The following is a 17,813-nucleotide window of genomic DNA, read 5'->3' as shown; positions in this document are numbered from 1 at the left end:
CTGGAAACCCTGAGTGGCTGGTGGTATAGCTCAGGGCAACCTAAGGCCTGGAAGTCTGGGAGCCACTTGGTGTAAGGTCTGTAGTTCTGATGTCCCAAGGGGGTAGAAGAGAAGCCCATCCCAGCAGCAGGAGAGAGTGGGAGATTGGTTCTCCTTCCTCTGATAGTTCCCAGGTGATGGGCAGATCAACCCCACCTCGGCAACTGAGACTCACAGAAAAACATCGAACAGAAACTGTCCCTGGGGACACGCCCTGAATAACACCTTACAAGTCTTAAGGGATTTATGCAGTCAGCCTTGAAAGCTGACCATCACCCCCACTCAAGTTCAAAGTCAGTTTGGCAGTAGCCAGGACAGACTCAGCTTGGCTCAGCTTGGGTCCTGTGGCTGGAGGATGCCCCACCTTGCACATTCAGGCCCGAGTTCTCTGCCTGCCAAATGACGTCTTGAGGAAGCTGGGTCAGGTTGAGTTGCAGGTTTCACCCTTGGAGCCTGCAGAGAGGACAACGTGGGCGGTGAGGGGCAGCTTACCTCGTGGACCAAGAAAGGTTTGGAGTGGAGCTTCAAAAGGAATTCAGGGCACCGCTCAGAAGAAAGGGAGGTGGATGTTAAAATGACAGCTGTGCCCGGCAGCTGGGTACTTCCTACCAGGAGGCAGAAAGCATGCAGACAAGCCTTCCCTTTGCTGTATAGTTTTCCAGCCTGACCCTAACAGACTCCCTCGAGCCACCTCGCTTGACAGCCTCTGTAGCCTGCAGGCCCATGCCACCCAGCCTATCTTGTGTGTCCGCATGTGCATCTGGGTTCTGAGCATGGGTCCCCCACAGTGCCTTGCCGGGCATTTGGGGTGTGGAGTTTGCCCAATGATCCACTAACAGATGGAGCAACTGACTGATGTGTGGTTGAGGCCACACAGGAAGGCACCAACCTGATGCAAGTGCAACACTGCCAAGAAAGAGGAACTGTGCAATCCACCTGATTTGGGAAAGACGATGGATCTTTCTTGGGGAAAGGCAAACACCCTCCTTGGTCCCCAGCCCTAGTGAAGGGATCTTTCTTCCTTATGAAGAATCACAGCCTGCCTGCAGTAGGTTAAGCTGCCACCTGCTGCGTTGGCGTCCCACATCAGAGAGCCAGTTTGTGTCCCAGCTGCTCTGCTTCCAATCCAGCTTTCTGCTAATGCATCCGGGAGAAGGCAAATAGATGAGGAAGGCCCCAGGACTCGGGTCTCTGTCACCTATATGGGGGACCAAGTTGGAGCTCCTGTTTTCTGGTTTCAGCCTGGCCCAGCTCTCGTTGTTGATGCCATTTGAGGAGTGAACTGGAGAATAGCAGATTCATTCTCTCTCTGTCTCTCTGTCTCTCTCTCTGCCTTTCAAATCAATTTATCCTGAAAAAGAATTTAATGAAGGCCGTGGACAATTTATTTTCAGGCACAGCACCCTGTCCAGCTCGCAGAGGGGCATCTGAAGAAGAGACCACTGATGTTTGCCCTCAGAGGCCACCCCGCAGTGAACAGGGCCCTGGATCCCAGGCATGGGGTGGGCGCCCCTCTCCCTGACTGCTGCCTCTGCTCACAGCCATCGGTGACCTTTGGCACCCAGCACAGAGAGAGGCGGAACTGGACAGAGCGGGCCAGCCAACAGGCACTGGGCCGCCACCGAAGGGCAGGGCGAGACAGCGCAGTCGGTCAGGCACCGGGGTAAAGGAAGCTGCTGCAGGACGCTGAAGGAGCGTTTGGGGCAACAACTAGGCCGAAGGCTTGGAAGGACGGGGGCAGAGCCGGACAAAAGGCTCCTCCCGCAAGCAGAGTCCAGCAGGTGCGGCTCCCCGCGCCGAGAGGGCGGAGGAGAGGGTGGGCCCTGGGACCAAAGCCCCGCCCCAGGCCCCGCCTCTTGGTTAGCTCCTCCCCTCTTCCCGCTCTCGGTCCTCCCAACGTCCCGCCTCTTGGTTAGCACCATTCTCGCGCTCCGCCCCCAACCCTCCTAAAGCCCCGCCCCCACGCTCGTCCCGCCCCCAAGGCCCGGAAGCGAAAGCCGCTCCGCCTCTTCCGAGCGGGGTCGCGTCCCGGCCAGGCGGGCGTGAGGTGCTGGACCCTCGGCAGGTCCAGGTAGCCCCGGGCCGGGCGCGATGTCCCGCAACCTGCGCACCGCGCTCATTTTTGGTGGCTTCGTCTCCCTGGTGGGCGCCGCCTTTTACCCCATCTACTTCCGGCCCCTGATGATGCCGGAGGAGTACAGTGAGTGACCTCCGACCCCGCGAGGTGGCCCCCGTGGGTTCCACGCGTCCACTCGGGAACTGGGCGGAGCTTCTCGGACCCAGCATCGCGTGGGTCTGCACTAGTTGTAATACGGCCAGAGCGAGAGCGTTTGGCACGTGGGTGCTCCTTGCAGGACCCCACTGGGGTTACAGCGGGGACCCCTAGAGGCAGCGCAGTTGCCCAAGGTCACACAGGGCGGCGAAGGGGCCAGGCCTCGGCCTCCAGGGAGTGGGCAGACTAGCAGAGGCAGGTGTTCAGGCCGAAAGGTCTGTGTCTTGGGCTGCAGTTCCACTTCCAGTTGCCTTTGCGTCAGTATTTGAACCCTCTCCTGTTCTCCCAGGCTTTGGCGTTGTTTCTCAAACGGTTTTCCAGATTCTGCACAATTCCTTCCTTTGCACCTGTTGGGCACGTGACCACAGGAGCGATTTTCCTCATCCAGGAGCGATTTTCCCGTCATCCAGAAAGCCAAATTGGAGACCCGTGCCTGGGCGAGGAAGGTGCCACGATGTGTTTGAAACCATTTGCCACGGAGTGCCAGGCATGGTGTTCCAGAATCCTCTGGAGGACCCACGCAGGCCAGCTGTGGCCTTTGAGGGTGTTAGCAGAGGCTGCGAGCCTGGTGGTTGGACGGTGACTGCTCCGTGGGATATACTGCCTGGTGCAGCTGTGGGGGCTGGAGGCAGCGCGCTCAACACACACTCTGGCTTCCTCGTCCTTTTTGCCATCAGCCCTGACTGAGGGGCCTCTGCAGTGGGCCCGCCTGGGATGGTCTGGAGTCCTGCATGATCTGTCCATATCACCCTTCCTGATGGGGTCCCTGCCCCGGCTCTTTTATGGAAGCCTCTAGAGTTGAGGTTGGGGCCAGGGTTTATTCTGGATTCCGTTAAGAAAGTTTCAGCTGTGAATCCTAAAGGCAGTGCTTCTAGCTGGTGGCCACTGGGGCTCCAGTGGGTGCATGTCACGGTGTGGAGGCTGGGGGAGAAAAGGCTGCTACCTCATGGTGCCCAAGTCAGTCTGCTGTGACCAGGCATGAATGGAACCCCACTGTGAGTGGAGCGGTGATGAGCGGCTCAGGTCAGCGGTCAAGGTGAAGGTTTGGACCGTGCGTCCCCACCATGGTCTAAAAGGATGCCTCAGCACCTTTGATTGTTGGAGTCTTGAGACAGACCCATCAGACCTTTTAGGGTGACATTTAGTGTGGGTAGCTCTGGTATCTGCACTATTAGCTCCTGCCTGCCCCATCTCAATTTTGATAAATGTTCTTAACTCTTATCTGAGTGTCCCAGCTGAGTCTTTGGTGAAAGTGCACTGTATGTCTGGGGCACTTGTAAGCACTTCCTCTACTTGTGTGTGAACCCATTTCATATATATAGCAACCCCCTGTAAGATCCCGTTTTATATGTGAACAAACTGAGGCATGTGACAGGTGGCTTGCACGAGGCCTTCTCACAGAGCAGGCTTTGCACAAGCACCATTGGCCCCTCTGCTGGGGCATAGCACCCTGGCCTGCCACAGCAGTGGGTCTGAATACCCTCGGAAGCTTACCTGCTCCAAGCCCTGCTCATCTCATCTGGAGCGGTGGAAATTTGGGAGCCGAGTTTATGAGGTTTTTGGGCAAATTAAATGAGGCAGTGGATGTGAAAACACCGTGTTTTGTCAGGCACTCCACAGCAGGTGGACAGCTAGCTGACCTGACAGTCATGCAGGGCCCAGGCACCTCACTGGGTGGTGACCGGGTGGCAGCAACGTGCTATATGGACAGTGCCTTCAGGTAGGGAGCATTTCACTTTATGTCGTGTTCTTTGCTTCTTTCTTTCACTTGGATTTTAGCAGTTGCTCATACCTGGTGCTGTTGGCTACTGGGTGTCCCTGACCAAACTTGACACTCGGTCACTTCTTGGTCACTTCTTTCTGTTGCGCTTTCACACAGCGAGTTTGCCTCCCATGTTATTTTGGTCTTGCCTTGTGTTTGCTACCCTCTTAAGTCAACCAGCCCTCTGTTTATGCCCCGAGTGCTTCTCTTCACCTGTGCCGTTCTCACCAGTCCCTCTTGCGTCTCCTCGCTCAAGTTCACTTTCCTTCTCCCTGGCATGCATCTGTATTTCCTTGGTGCCAGCTTGGAACCGGGAAACTAAGTTCTGATTTGTTGGCAAAGGAGTAGCAGCGTAGGATGGCCGTGGTTGCTGGGGAGCCCGTCTGGCCGTTGTTTGGTTCTGTGAGTTTGCTCATCCCGTTTTACTAAAAGGGCTGTGGCCAGCAGGGGCAGGTAGAAAATGAACATACCCACGGACTTTACAAAAAGAAGGTAAGAATTCCGAGTTGGGTCTATACAAGTGCTTCCTGACATTGGGAGGTGGCAGCAAGTGGATCCCAGAGGTTGCAGGGTGAGCCTGGTCTGCGCACTGTTGGAAGGCGGCCGGCAGCGCAGAGAGGAGGCTGGCCCAGTGCTGTTGGCAGCAGGTTCAGGGAGAGCTTTATTTTTATTTGTGGCTGGCAGAGGTGGGAGAATTAGGACAGAGAAAGGAACTGAGGGAGGAGGCACTCAGAGTGGGAGGTGATCCCAGGTCATGTACCCAGGTGGAGGGGTGAACCCTGGGCTGAGAGGTGGGTGCCTCTTGCACTTACTGTGGAGTAGGGGCAGGTGTGGGTGAAGTCTGCATGAGCGGAGCGTGGTTGGGTGGAGCCTGAGTGGATGGAGCCAGGGGTGGTTTGCTGTTGGCAAGCAATGGACACTTCAGGGGATTTCTTGTGATCTGGGTGCAATTCAGAAGCAGGATTGATTCAGAGATGGAAGTCACAGAGGAGTGAGACCGCTTGCAGTCCCTCCCGGCAAGCCCCGCCTTCCTGGCCCAGGAGACCACCCCTCACCAGCACTCCAGCATTTGCTGTTTGTGTCCTCCCTTGTGGGGTCTTCCCTGTCACCACTCTGTACTCAGGTGCAGCCCCCAGGCTTGGGGCTGCCTTGGAAGGCAGAGCAGGGACTGGGGCCCTGAGAACTGGTTTGCCAGTGAAACAAGACTTGGAGCGAAAGGCCAGCCAGAAAGGAGCCATGGTTTACAGCGGGCTCAGGCTGGTGTTGGCTGGGGGCGGGATAGGGATGACTCAGTGGCAGGGTCTGTGCCAGAATAAGCCCAAAGGTGGCAGGAAAGGGCAGGAGGGCTGTGTACGTAAAATCAAGCCCCGAAGGTCCTTCGTGCTGACAGAGCAGGTGGGCGCCATGAAACTGCTCCGTGAAACTTGGTCCAGGCCTGCAGTGGGACTCTCAGCTCATCCCATAGCTCCCCAGGGCTTGGCTACTGCTGGAGTTGCAGTCAGCACTGAGTACGGGCTCAGGGATCACGAACCGGAAGTTCAGCATGTCTCGTCCTGTGCCTCTCAGTGCAGGCTGTTCTGATATTGTGACGATGTTAACTTTCGTCCTGTTGTCACTTTGTCTGCAGGGGAGCAGTTAGAGAAGAGTGTTGGAGTCCATTATCGGACCCTAAACTGTATATGCTACAACTGGACGGAATCCTGACTGTGGCCTTTTTTGAGGCCAGTGGTGAAGTAAGACAGAATTGGAGAGTTTGGCCGGCAGGGACTTGAACTCCCTGAGTCCCCCCAGTTAGGTGACTTATTAAAGGTCAGCCAGTGTTTATTGCTGAGTGGACATAGGCCCTCATGCCCATGGCCTTGCTTGTGAGGGCCCTGAAGAAAGCTCTCAGCATAGAGAAGGGCACAGGAAGGGGCTGACACTCCTGGGTCACCTGGGCCTGTGCTCCCCTGGCCGCTCACTGCCTTGATTCCCTGTACCCTACACAGGCAGAGCAGGGCTCCCAGACGTCACTTAGCATGGAAGTGATTCTTGCCACGGAGGGACTTTGTGCCTCATTGTCCCACATACCTGGTGCTCGGCACCTGCTTTTCCTTCTTCCTGTCCCATAATCTAATGAAACATTCGGACTGAAGCTGTCTTTGCCACCTGGTATCCCAAAGCTTCTCAGAATCACCCTGCATGGCAGGGAGGAAGCAAGTGGCACGTCGGGAGGAGGCAGCGTTGGCTCTGAGTGACCTGCCCAACCTTTGGTCCTGTTGTACTGTTAGGGTCCTGCAGTCTGCCCCCAGCTTCGGGCTGACACCTGTGGGTTCAGCTGTCTGGTGCCTTCAGCTTCTGGCTCACACCTGCTGTTCTGTCCCCTTGGTATCCCTGAATCGGCCAGCTCACATCTGTGGTCACACCTGTTTGATACCCTGGGGCCTGGGGCACATGCCTGCTATTATAGCTTTTTGGGCAAACTGAGCGTCTGGCTCCCGCTTTGGTGTTACCCCCTGGGCTGAAGAATGTGTCTAGGCCATACCAGTGACATGTGAATAGAGAGAAAGAAAGAGACGTGCACCTGCCAATTCACTGCTCAGTTGACTGCAGAGGCCCTAGCTGGCCAGCCAAGCCAGGAGCCTAGAACTCCATCTGGAAGTGTAAGGGCCATCTTCTACTGCTTTCCCAGGCACGTTAGCAGGGAGCTGGATTGGAAGTGGAGCCACTGGGACTTGAGCAAGCACTCTGTATGGGATACTGACGGTTTAGGCAGCAGCTGACCACGATGTGCCACAGTGCCAGCCCCAAGCTGTGTTTCTTTAATTGAGAAAAAGTCCATATCAACAGGGACCACAGAATAGTGCAATGAATTCCTGTATGTGCTTCACCTAGATTTACCAGTTTTTAACATTTTGTCACATTTTGCTTTCTCCCCTAAATATGATAATATATAAACACACCAATAAATGTATCTGTAATTTTATATACACACTAATGTAATTATTCCTATTATTTTGCTGAGTCAGTTGACAGTAAGTTCGAGACACTGTGAGCTTGTATTCCTGAACACTTCAGCCTGTATTTCCTAAGAACAAGAACATTGACATAAGTACAATGCCATTATCTAGTCCAGAACATTTAATATTGAGGCAATTGCATCATCTAACATGTAGTCCATATCTAAATTCTGCCATTTATCCCAATCACTTCTTGTTGCTTTGGAGTTTTTTTTTGTTTGTTTGCTTTAATTTCTCAAATTCGTTTGAAAGAATGACAGGGAAAGAATGGAGACAGAAATCTTCCATCTGCTGGCTCACTCCCCAAATGCTTGCAACAGGCAGGGTTGGACTAGGCTGAAGACCAGAACCTGGAACTCTACCCAGGTCTTCCGTGTGGGTAGTAGGAGCCAAGTGCTTGAGCTTATCACCTGCTGCCCCCCAGGTGCCTTGTCAGGGAGCTGGATGGAGGCAGAGCAGCCAGGATTTGAACATGCATTGTGATACATGAGGCAGCTGTTCACGTGAATCTGCTGTACCACAGCACCAGCCCTGGCAGAAGGAGAAGGGGGAAGAGGAGCCTGATGACGTCATCTGCATTATTTTATCTGCTTTTGTGCTTAAGTTCCTATCTGCTGGTCCTCCATGAGCACCCACCCGAGTAGTAGTTGTGAAGACTGTGTCAGTCTTAGATGCATTAACAGACCCCACAGCAATTTATTTCCCAACACTGGCCTTTAATATTTAAAGATATGTTTTCTTATTCAAAGGCTTAAAAAATTATTAGGTAAATTCTTGTGCTTCTGTGAAAAAAAGCAGCCTGCATCCATGCGTGCCGGGGTTCAGTATGATACACCTTGCCCTTTGGAGATCAGGATGCTCGGTGAGAGCTGCAGGTGCCGTCAGTGCCTGGCACCAGGGGGCAGAGTTGGGCTTGCTGGGCAGGTCTTCATGCTTCAGCCCCTGGCGGACCTGCACACCCCTGAACACCAGAGCGGGTTTCTCCCAGTCTGTTCCCATAACTAGACCCCTGACTCTTGCCACTTCCCTTACAGTCACCCTGGTCACCACGTACCTGCAAAGTCCTCACGGAAAGATTTTCTGGCTTCCTTTTAGTGCATTTGGCATCCAAGAATAAAGTGCCTTTGTGCCGTGGCACAAATTGACGTAAGATGGCTTTGGCCTTAGTGTATTGTACACCATTAACGGATTAAAGAACTCATGCCTGTAGATAGGATGCTAATGCCTGGTTATCACCTGCTAGGAACTGGTTTAAATTGCCTGTCCGTGCCAGATAGAGAGGTGGTTGCATTAGGATGGGGATTATGAAGAGATTACGGTCTATTTAAAACAAATCCTCCGTTTCTCTCCACCCTCATTAGCAGCTAACGAGAGTGTGAAGACAGAGATTCCTTTCTGTTTCGCGTGTTCCCTGTTGCATCCTAAGAGGTTAGAACACAATTAAGGATTCTGTCCTTGTACCCAGAGTCAGCTTCCGTGGCTGCTTGGCAGGCCGCCTGCTGCTCTGGCCATGCACTGCCTGCCTGCTGGAGAACGTGCTGAGGGTACCGGGGTGCCTGGTCTTAAATCTGCAGTTCAGGGACTCTGACAGTCAGTCACTTGTATTTAAACACTCACCTCTTGTGGAATATCAGAGGGCTGACCTTTTAGGTCTGGGGAGATTGTGGTTTCTTTGTCCTCCTGGGAGATTGATGGGAGCTTTAGCAGTTTCTAGTTTCTAGCGCATGCATGAGGTGACCATGTGTTGATACCTGCCTCTCGACAATGTGACAAGACTCAGTCTATAAGAATGGTCTGTCTTGGGGAAATGGGAACTCAGAAAGTGGGACACTGCTGTGTTGGCCATTTCTCGTGCTCTCCAGACGGAAGAGGTCATTCAGTAGACGTAGTTCCCAAGGTTCTGGGTGGTCATTCACCTGTGGCTTTTCCTAGGGGAACAGGGTAAGCTGTCCGCCATTGTCAGTGGTCAGCGCTGTGACGCCTTGTCTTTTCTCTTTCCTTCTTAGAGTGGCACATGTGTCCACAGTTTTCTTTCCTAGAGCAAAACTTGGCCATGATAAAGCTGTGAGATAGGGCTTGGAGAAGTTGACTTGAGTATCAGATGTGGCCAAAGACTATTTCTTGTACTTCTTAATGCTTATGTGACTTTAGGAGGATCCAGAGGCCAAAATAAAGAACAGGGCCTGATACCACTCAGGAGCCAAATGTGGTTAGCCCCATTGGAAGCAAGGTCTGAGCTCAGCATTCTGTTACTGTCATGGATTAGTAAATATCCTTTGCCTCTGAGTTTTCCTCTTCTAGAGCCACCAATAGTTTTAGAAGATACTTCAAATACTAAGTCTTCGCTTTACAGATCTTGGGTTTATTCTAAACCACTTAGATATGTCACAGTGCTTGAGGCCCACAGTCGTAAAATGCCCCATTTCTCTTGGCCCTTGCCCATTGGTGTCGCCAGAGAGACCAGCTCTGCTGCTGTAGTGACAACGTGCTTGCTAATTGGCACAGCACCTGCAATCAATTAGGGGAAGCTTCAATTATCCAAACCAAAGCCACCCACCCAAAGATTAATTTTCTGCTCTATTTCCTATCAAAACATGGCAGATTTAGCCCCGAGTCTGGTCCTGCAGCGGGGAGAATGTTAGCCGTATCAACTGCATCGCGTTCTTGTTCATTGTGCTCAGTCCTTCAATCCAGCAGCCCCGTTGTAATATCGTGCCCACCCGGTCTTTCAGAATCGTTCTTTTCCTGTTGTTTGTTGCCTTTCTGAAATGCTGAGATCACGAGGAAACGATGCTGGTTGGCAACTTTCCTTCTCCAGTGTGGCTTCCTTTATTTTGTAGAAAACACCCAGTCTTTGCATTCTGGGACCCAACTTCCCCGACCTAGAAGCTCTGAGGAATGGCACCTTTGAGTTTAATAGCACTCATAAATCCTGCTTTCTAATCGTCCCATGTCATTGGCTCATGTAAATACAAAGATTCCACCCTTCCCCTCTCTCTAAAGAGTAATTTCTCTCTTGTGTTTTTCAGAGAAAGAACAAGCCATAAATCGGGCTGGAATTGTTCAAGAAGATGTGCAGCCTCCAGGTAAAGCTAAAAAACATCCTCTGAGGATCTCACATAGGCTGGTGGGCCAGGTCCCCGCTGTGCTGCGCCATCCTGCGAAGGATTGGGCAGCCCTCGGGGCGCGGAGCTGTGCTGGGGAGCCAAGGGTCGTGGGCATCCTCAGCCGTGGGCCACACACAATGGTCGTCTCCGGAAAGGAGCCTGCCTGCCATGCACTGGTTGGGTTTTGAGTCCCACATGCTGTTGCCTTGGCAGGGCCAGACCAAATGCTGTGGCAAATCTTGTATGGCCTGTGGGCTGGTCTGTCCCCAAGGCCTGGATTGAAGTGTGATTCGCTCTTCACTCACATAGTTGGTGTGTTGTAGAGATGTCAACTAAGGTGCAAGTTTAAAAATTCTCTCCAGAATGTGTGTGTGTGTGTGTGTGTGTGTATTTTGCAAGTTTGCCATGTATTCTCTTTGGCATTTAAGAAGTGGGCCTAGAAATGTAACAAGTGGGCAATTAGATAGGAGGCGGAAGGACATGTGTTCCGTAGTTACTTTGCAGGTGCTCGTTGAAGCACCACCCTCGTAGGAAGGGGGTATTTACTGGTGAATGCCTCTTATTGATGCAGGATTCTACATTGCACAAAAGCTCCAGAAATTTTACTAATGACTGCATGGATGGTTCCTCAATGAGGGTCCAAGTTGACAGAAAATAAAGAAGTTTTCAGCTTATTAACTGAGACTCTTGTCATCTCTGCTGATGTTTTTTTATTTTTATTTTTTCACCCTTTTGCTAACTAGGCCAGCTACATATCTCTCTGTTATGGGGCAGCTTCTGAGCCATTCAGAAGTCCCTTGTGGCTGCCCAGCCGTTTCAGTCCAAAACACCAGGACTTTTTCGCCCAGTCTCACAGTGCAGGGAAATTGCACAGCTCTGTGCCATGCTGGATGGTTTGTTTGGGGTTGATGGAAATGGTAGGCCATATAAAAATGAATCCTGTTTTTCTTCATGTTTCTTTCCACAGGGTTAAAAGTATGGTCAGATCCATTTGGCAGAAAATGAAAGAGCTGTCAGTAACCCTGATTATGGATCGAGACACCTCCACGCGCAGTTTGGCGCAGAGTCTAATAAATCATCTGGCTAGCGAATGAAAGCCGGAGACGCCAACTCTACTGCTATCAATGGGAAGTACTTGTCATCGAAGCCTGCGCCCAAGGATTAAGACAAAGTAGCCAGAGAACCCTAGAATACAGGACAGCATTAGGCAGCTCTTCCTGGTTGGACTGACTTTCCGGCTGGGTTTGGAGATCTGCTTATTACTCAGCCTCCCCCCTGCCAACCCCCTTCCAGCAGCTCCGTGATATGAATATGAGCCACCAGTGGTCCCGGGAAGGTTCAGATCTACTTTACCATCTTCCAAATCAGAGAATCCAGTAAAAATCCACCCTGCTGGGCTGCCGCCTAGGGCGCTTTGAAAATGTGCAAGTTGAAAAAAACTCTTTGAGGACAAGGTACTTGGTGCTGTTTAAACAGTCCAGCTTACCCATCTCTTGTGGAAGGCGGCTCTGTGGTGGAAGCAGGTGTATGTGTGTAGTAGAAATCACTGGCATATTAATAGATATGTGTACATTAAAATGATTTATTTTGACCCCATAGTGGTATATTGGTTTTTTCTGAAATTGGGTTTTATTAGCCCTAAAGACCAAGACGTATCTCTTGACTTAATGTATGTGCAAGGAAGCATTTTAAAGGTAACTTGCAATTTGGAGAGACTGTTGTTTATGGAGTGATTTTCTACCAGGTCCCCCCCCCCAAATATTGCTAAGAGAAGAATGAAATTCCTCTCCTCTGCTCCTTCCCTCTTTCTCATTCCAGCCCGTTGTTAGATTGTGTGTCTGAAGAAGGCTCCTTTTCATGTGGCTGTCAGTATGTCTTGCATATTACTGGAAGCTGCCTTTAGATGAGCTGGCTGGTGACATAATTATATTATTGGGAACTTAGAGTTTTTTTAATAGCCAGCTGACTCACTGATGTCATTACTGCTAAAAAGAAGTAAGGTTGATGGTCCCAGAGCCACAGTCATTGTGTTTGGGACGCATTCCCTAACATGCAAATTGGCTGAGAGTTAACAGGCTGGTGAAGGAAGCTGACTCATTAGAAGTACCTTTGGTTGTTTGGTGGGGCAACTGAGAAGTTAGGTAGCAGAGTGCCAAATGCTTAATTGAGATTTCCCCGTGAATGAAGCAAGTTACTGGTACTGTGTGCTGTGGAAAGCGTCCAGGCTGAGACAGCCATGTCTGTCGCTGACCCCGGGTCTGCTTCTCTGCTGAGAGGAAGGGGCTGTGTGTCCCGTCCAGCTGCCTTCAGACTCTGCTGTCCACACTTGGCAGAGGCTAGGTTGCTGTTTCTGACTGAGGACCAAGAATCCTACTGCACCTGCAGAGTGATGATCGAAGCACTTGGTAGGGGGCTACCGGAGGACCCTAGACTGTATGCTGAGACATTTTGTCCCCCTTGTGGTTAAGCTGTAGGTGTGCCTTCCAAGAGAACCAGGCATGGGCCTGTCAGTTGGGGATGGAAGAAGCTGACAGTATTTCTTACTGTTCCCAATGAAATGAAGTTGTAGGAGCTTTAGTTTTTTAGTATCAAGCTGAATCCCCATTGGTAAGACTTGGAACCAGAAATGGCAACATGGCTCAGCAGTTGGTGTATGTCCCATGGAACATTCAGTTCTATACTTTGATTCCCTCTTTGGGTTGACTGATGGGAAACTCAGCCATATTTTTGGGCCAGCTTTTTAAAAAGTACCTCAGATCTTGTTGATTGCATTTGGGCCTTTGTGTTTGTTTCAGTTTCTTCCCCTACTCTCCAGTCCTTATATTCTTTTCCACCACTTTTGTGCTAAACAGTGTGTTGTACCCTTCATTTTAAAATAAGGCTGTGCTGCCCCTGCTGTTGAGCATAACTGGGGTGAGGTGCAGGCAGGGGTTGGCTGGACTGCAGCACCTTTTGGCCTACATGCAGGCCAGGTTCGGGTTGTCTAGGCTGGGCAAGCCTGAATTACCTGCTGGTTAACATGTGAGCGAGGTATTGGGGCAAGCCAGGCTTGGATAGATGGTAGGCCTGAGTCAAAAATAGGTATAAACTAGCTGGGCTAGGCTGCAACACTTCTCGGTGAGTGCCAGGATCGGGGGAGGGTCAAGGCAGGTGGGCCACAGCATCCCATGGCAAGCACAAGATCCATGGCTAGGAGTGAGCCTGGTGAGAGAACTATGGACACTCCCCCACTGGCCTTCAGGTTCCGCTGGTAAGCATTAGAGTCAGGGCTGGGGCTGGGCCAGGCTGGACAAGGCAGCACCCATTGGCATGCATGTGAACAGTCCAGGGGCAGGTAAGGCTGACGTAGACTGCAACATCCATGGATGAGTGTGAAAGCCTGACAGGATGTGGGCCAAGCCAGACTGAGCTGTAGCACCTGTAGGCACATGCAAAAACCAGGACTGGGGATGCGCTGGGTGGGGATTATTAGGGGTCACCTCAACTAAGCTGAAGCACCCACCTGTGTGCATGAGGGCCAGGACTATGGCTGCTGAGCTAGGCAACACCATGGCACTGACTGGTTTGCATAAGAAATAGGACTGGGGGAAGAGCTAACCGGGCAGCTGTGTCTGCCAGCATGTATTTTGGCTGGTGTTGTGTGACCGAATCAACTTGACTCTGCCCTAGCTGGCACACACAAGAGTCAAGGCAGGTTACCGCACACAAGGTGTTGTGGGAGATTCCCCAAACTAGACTGCTGGACCCAAATCCCAGCCTCAGGGAAAAATCACAAGATTTATGATCCAGCCTCAGAATAAAGGTATTAAAACTGGGCCTCTTCAGTTGCTGATGCCTGTGTAATGGGCAGCCTGCCCAGATTCACACGACAGTCAGCTCATCTGGGCAAATGGGATGTTTTCCATTAAAAGATGGAATGTACAAAAAGTTGGATTACTCTCCTGGCCAGGCCTTGCAGTGAATGTCTAGGTTTGTGGCTACACTGGAGTAGACCTGGTCAGCCAACAGGATTTCTATTCCTTAGGAGGGTTTCTCAGCCCTGGTGCAAAGGAACCAATGGCATCTCAGAACGATGAAGACAATCCAGCAGCACCCTAGGCACACTCTTCCCCACACTGGGGTCTCTAAGGCAACAAGCGACCACCGTCATTGTCTCCATGCCTGGGTGCTCACGTAGTTTGACAGCAAGGGATGGGTCTTCTTTTCCCATCATGTAGAAAAGGAAGGGAAAAAAAAAAAAAACTGAAACATTGATCTCGGCCACCTTCCTCCACACCTTGACCCTTCTCAGCCTCATCAGAGGCCCACATGGACATGCATCCCTCTCAACTATAAAAATATTTTAAAAAAATAAGCTAAAATAACAATTTTTGAAATATGGCTAGGGTCTGGTGCAATGGGCCAATGGTTAAATCCTCATTTTGCTAGTGCCAGGATCCCATATGGGCACTGGTTCATGTCCTGGCTGCTCCATTTCCTACCAGCTCCCCGACTGTGACTTGGGAAAGCAGTGGAGAATGGCCCAAAGTCCTGGGACACTGCATTCAAATGAGAGGCCCGGAGGAAGTTCCTGGCTCCTGGTTTTGGATCAGTTCAGCTCCAGCTCTTGGCAGTGTTCATTTGGGCAGTGAACCAGCAGACAGAAGATCTTTGTATATGTGCTGCCGAAACGAGCACATAGACAGAAGATCTTTGTTTCTCCTCTCTATAAATCTGATCTGTGCTTTCAATAAAAAATAAATTTAAAAAAATGGATGTCCGCTGAGAAAAGCTCACTATGGTCTAGTAAAGAAACTGGAATTCACAGAAAAGATTAAAATAATCAGGAATATTGAAAGTGCCTTTAAAGAGGTCAGATGTCTACTAATGGTGGACAAAAGGTGCACTTATGGTCATGTAGCTCTACCTTGGGGTGCCTACATAGCATGAATGCAGGCACAAGTGCACCAACAGACGTATGCTAGAATGTCCATGGCAGAGCTGGCACCCACTCAAATGCCCATCAACAGCCAGAGCACAAGTCCAAAGCGTTGTGGCGCATGCACAAGGTGGCATGCAGTACAGGCATGAGCATGAACACTGCCGTCACGCTTGCGACGCTGAATGAACGAGGGCTGTTGTGAGAGTAGACTTGTAGCTTCAGTTCAGATGGAGGATAAAAGCAAGCAAAGTATCAAGCACTCAGAAGCCAGGGCAGTCTCCTGTATTCTTTTTTCTTCCTTCTCTCTCTTTATTTTATTTTTTTCCGAAGGAGGAGTGGGTGGCCTCTGCGATGGTGGCGGCAACAGGTGGGCACCCCTTGAGGTGAGGGAGTCTAGTCTCCCGCTCTCTGGTAGGCATCTTGTTACCAGCGATACAGACTGCATGCTATCCCTGAAGCTCCTTGAGCACCTACCATTCTCCAGCAGACTCATTATTCAGTTACTGATGGAGGAGATGCTGGCAACCTTGTTATCAAAAAGAGTTTTGTGTCAGAGGCAGGACTAGACTAACGGCGCAAAAGGACGCAAGAAGAATGGGAGAAAATTCAAAGACAGGAAGATCTAGAGGAATGTCAGGGAGAAGCTTATGACCCCCGGTCTTTATGAAAGACTACAGGAGCAGAAAGACAGGAAGCAGCCGGAGTAGGAGGAGCAGTTCAAGTTTAAAACCATGGTAAGAGGCTTAGATGAAGATGAGACCAACTTCCTTGATAAGGTTTCTCGGCAGCAAGAACTAATAGAAAAGCAGTGAAAAGAGGAAGAGCTGAAAGAACTGAAGGAGTACAGAAGTAACCTCAGTAAGGCTGGACTGGCTTCAGAAAACAAGGAGGAAGTGGAGAAGAAGCGGACTGTGAAACCCATACAAAGCAAGAACACGTTCTCCCAAGCGAAGCTGTTGGCAGGAGCTGTGAAGCCTGAGCTCAGACAGCGGCCACTGTGAAAACTGAAACCAGACCCAGATGACAAGAGGCCACGCCCTGTGTGTCTAAGTGGCCCCTCCTTCCACTGTCACTCTGCTGCGGTCTGTATGGGCATCCTCCCAGGCCTGGGCGCCTGAGGAGCAGCGACTCAGAGTCCAGCTCACACAGCGAAGGCACCATCAACGCAATGGGGCAGAGTGTCTCCTGCATCTTCCAAACCAACACCTTCCAGGAGGCCCCCTTGCTACCCTGTCCTCAGCGCAGCGAGCTCCCCTCCCCCAAGTAGTTGGACTGTTCCTCCTACTTGCCTCCTGTACACACCGCGACACTTTTAGTGTAACCCAAAAAAATGTGCTCCAGTGCAGATGACCAGACCTGTCCTGCTGCCCCTTCCCTCGCTGATGGGATCAGCTGGGGGCAAGGCACAGCAGAAATTCCTGGGAGGATGGGCACCAGCTGGCTTGCAGCGGGCTTGGGTTTTCTCGCTTTCTTGCTTTCCTTTCACAGTAGTGCCGGGAAACAAGCGCAGTAACCGGACAGGTCGTATCTACCTGTTCTGTTGTAGATGAACACATTGCTTGGTTCTGCTGCACTGTGGGGCATGTGGGGGATGGAGAAGTGACCCAAGAGAGACATGGAGCATGTCCTGGGGCTCACCAGTCTTTGATGCTGTGTGACTAAGTGATGGTGACGAGGGCACCTGTCGGGGTGACAGTAGCACTCTGCATTCGTTCTTTTTTTTTTTTTAAAGATTTATTTATTTTTATTGGAAAGGCGGATATACAGAGAGGAGAGGCAGAGAGACAGATATTCCTTCTGATGGTTCAGTTCCCAAGCAGCCACAACGGCTAGAGCTGAGCCCATCCGAAGCCAGCAGCCAGGAGCTCTTCTGGGTCTCCCACATGGGTGCAGGGTCCCAAGGTTTTGGGCCGCCCTCCACTGCTTTCCCAGGCCACAAGCAGGGAGCTGGATGGGAAGCGGGGCTGCCGGGATTAGAACCGGCGCCCATATGGGATCCCGGGACGTTCAAGGCGAGGACCTTAACCACTACACTATTGCGCCGGGCCCTCTGCATTCATTCTTACTCTTGGCCTTTCTCCGTGCTTCCTGCATCTGGTTCCCTGTATGTGAGGAGGGGCTGTAAAGAAAGCTGTCACTTTCTAATCAGACCTTTCTCTGCCTGGTTGTTTTGTTTTTAAAATAAAGGACTTCAGTTTATGATTCTGGAAAACAAAACAAAACAAAACAAAACAGGGCAGTGGCTGCCCCGGGGCAGGGTGGGGTGGGGGAGGGGAGGAGTTCAGAGCCCTGTTGGGGTCTATTTTTTCATCTCAGTGAGGGTTACGTTGGTTGTGCAGAGTTTTAAATACTCACTGAGCTGTGCAAATATCTATATGACTGACACAGTTCAATTAAAAAAATTAAAGAGGTGCAAAAATTGGCTTTGGAAGGAAAAATGGTTTGTATCTGATTGTGGAATCAGAAAACTTTCCCGAGAATCATGTTGTTCGGTGGCAGGTGGGATGATAGAATCCTGTGGGGTTGTTGGGAAAATTAAGAGCGCCGTCTGTAAGATGCCTATCGCAATATTGGAAACATGGCAGGGGCCAGATTGATGATAGCTGTTATCGTAATTGGAGTAGCTGACATTTGAACAGAGTCTTGGAACATGGGATTCAGACACAGTGAGTGACAAAGCAAAGTCAGAAAAGCTAAGCAGAGGGAAGCGTAT

At 51.1% G+C, this 17,813-nt stretch overlaps 1 protein-coding gene and 1 pseudogene across 1 annotated transcript; both read left to right on the top strand.

The window, feature by feature from the left end:
- Window positions 1-2,029: 2,029 nt before the first annotated feature.
- SMIM20 (small integral membrane protein 20) lies at window positions 2,030-11,562 on the top strand. The gene is made up of 3 exons (XM_004579167.3): window positions 2,030-2,239; window positions 10,102-10,158; window positions 11,147-11,562. Exons 1-3 carry the CDS (start codon window positions 2,131-2,133, stop codon window positions 11,182-11,184), a joined length of 204 nt encoding a protein of 67 aa, XP_004579224.3. The 5' UTR covers window positions 2,030-2,130; the 3' UTR covers window positions 11,185-11,562.
- Window positions 11,563-15,451: 3,889 nt separating this feature from the next.
- On the top strand, window positions 15,452-16,402 carry LOC101529343 (PSME3-interacting protein-like; annotated as a pseudogene).
- Window positions 16,403-17,813: the final 1,411 nt, after the last annotated feature.

This window comes from Ochotona princeps, chromosome 11, assembly GCF_030435755.1.
Source record: "Ochotona princeps isolate mOchPri1 chromosome 11, mOchPri1.hap1, whole genome shotgun sequence".
NCBI classification, from domain to species: Eukaryota; Metazoa; Chordata; class Mammalia; order Lagomorpha; family Ochotonidae; genus Ochotona; species Ochotona princeps.
Note: the sequence above shows the minus strand (reverse complement) of the source record. Positions and strands in the feature narration are given on the sequence as shown.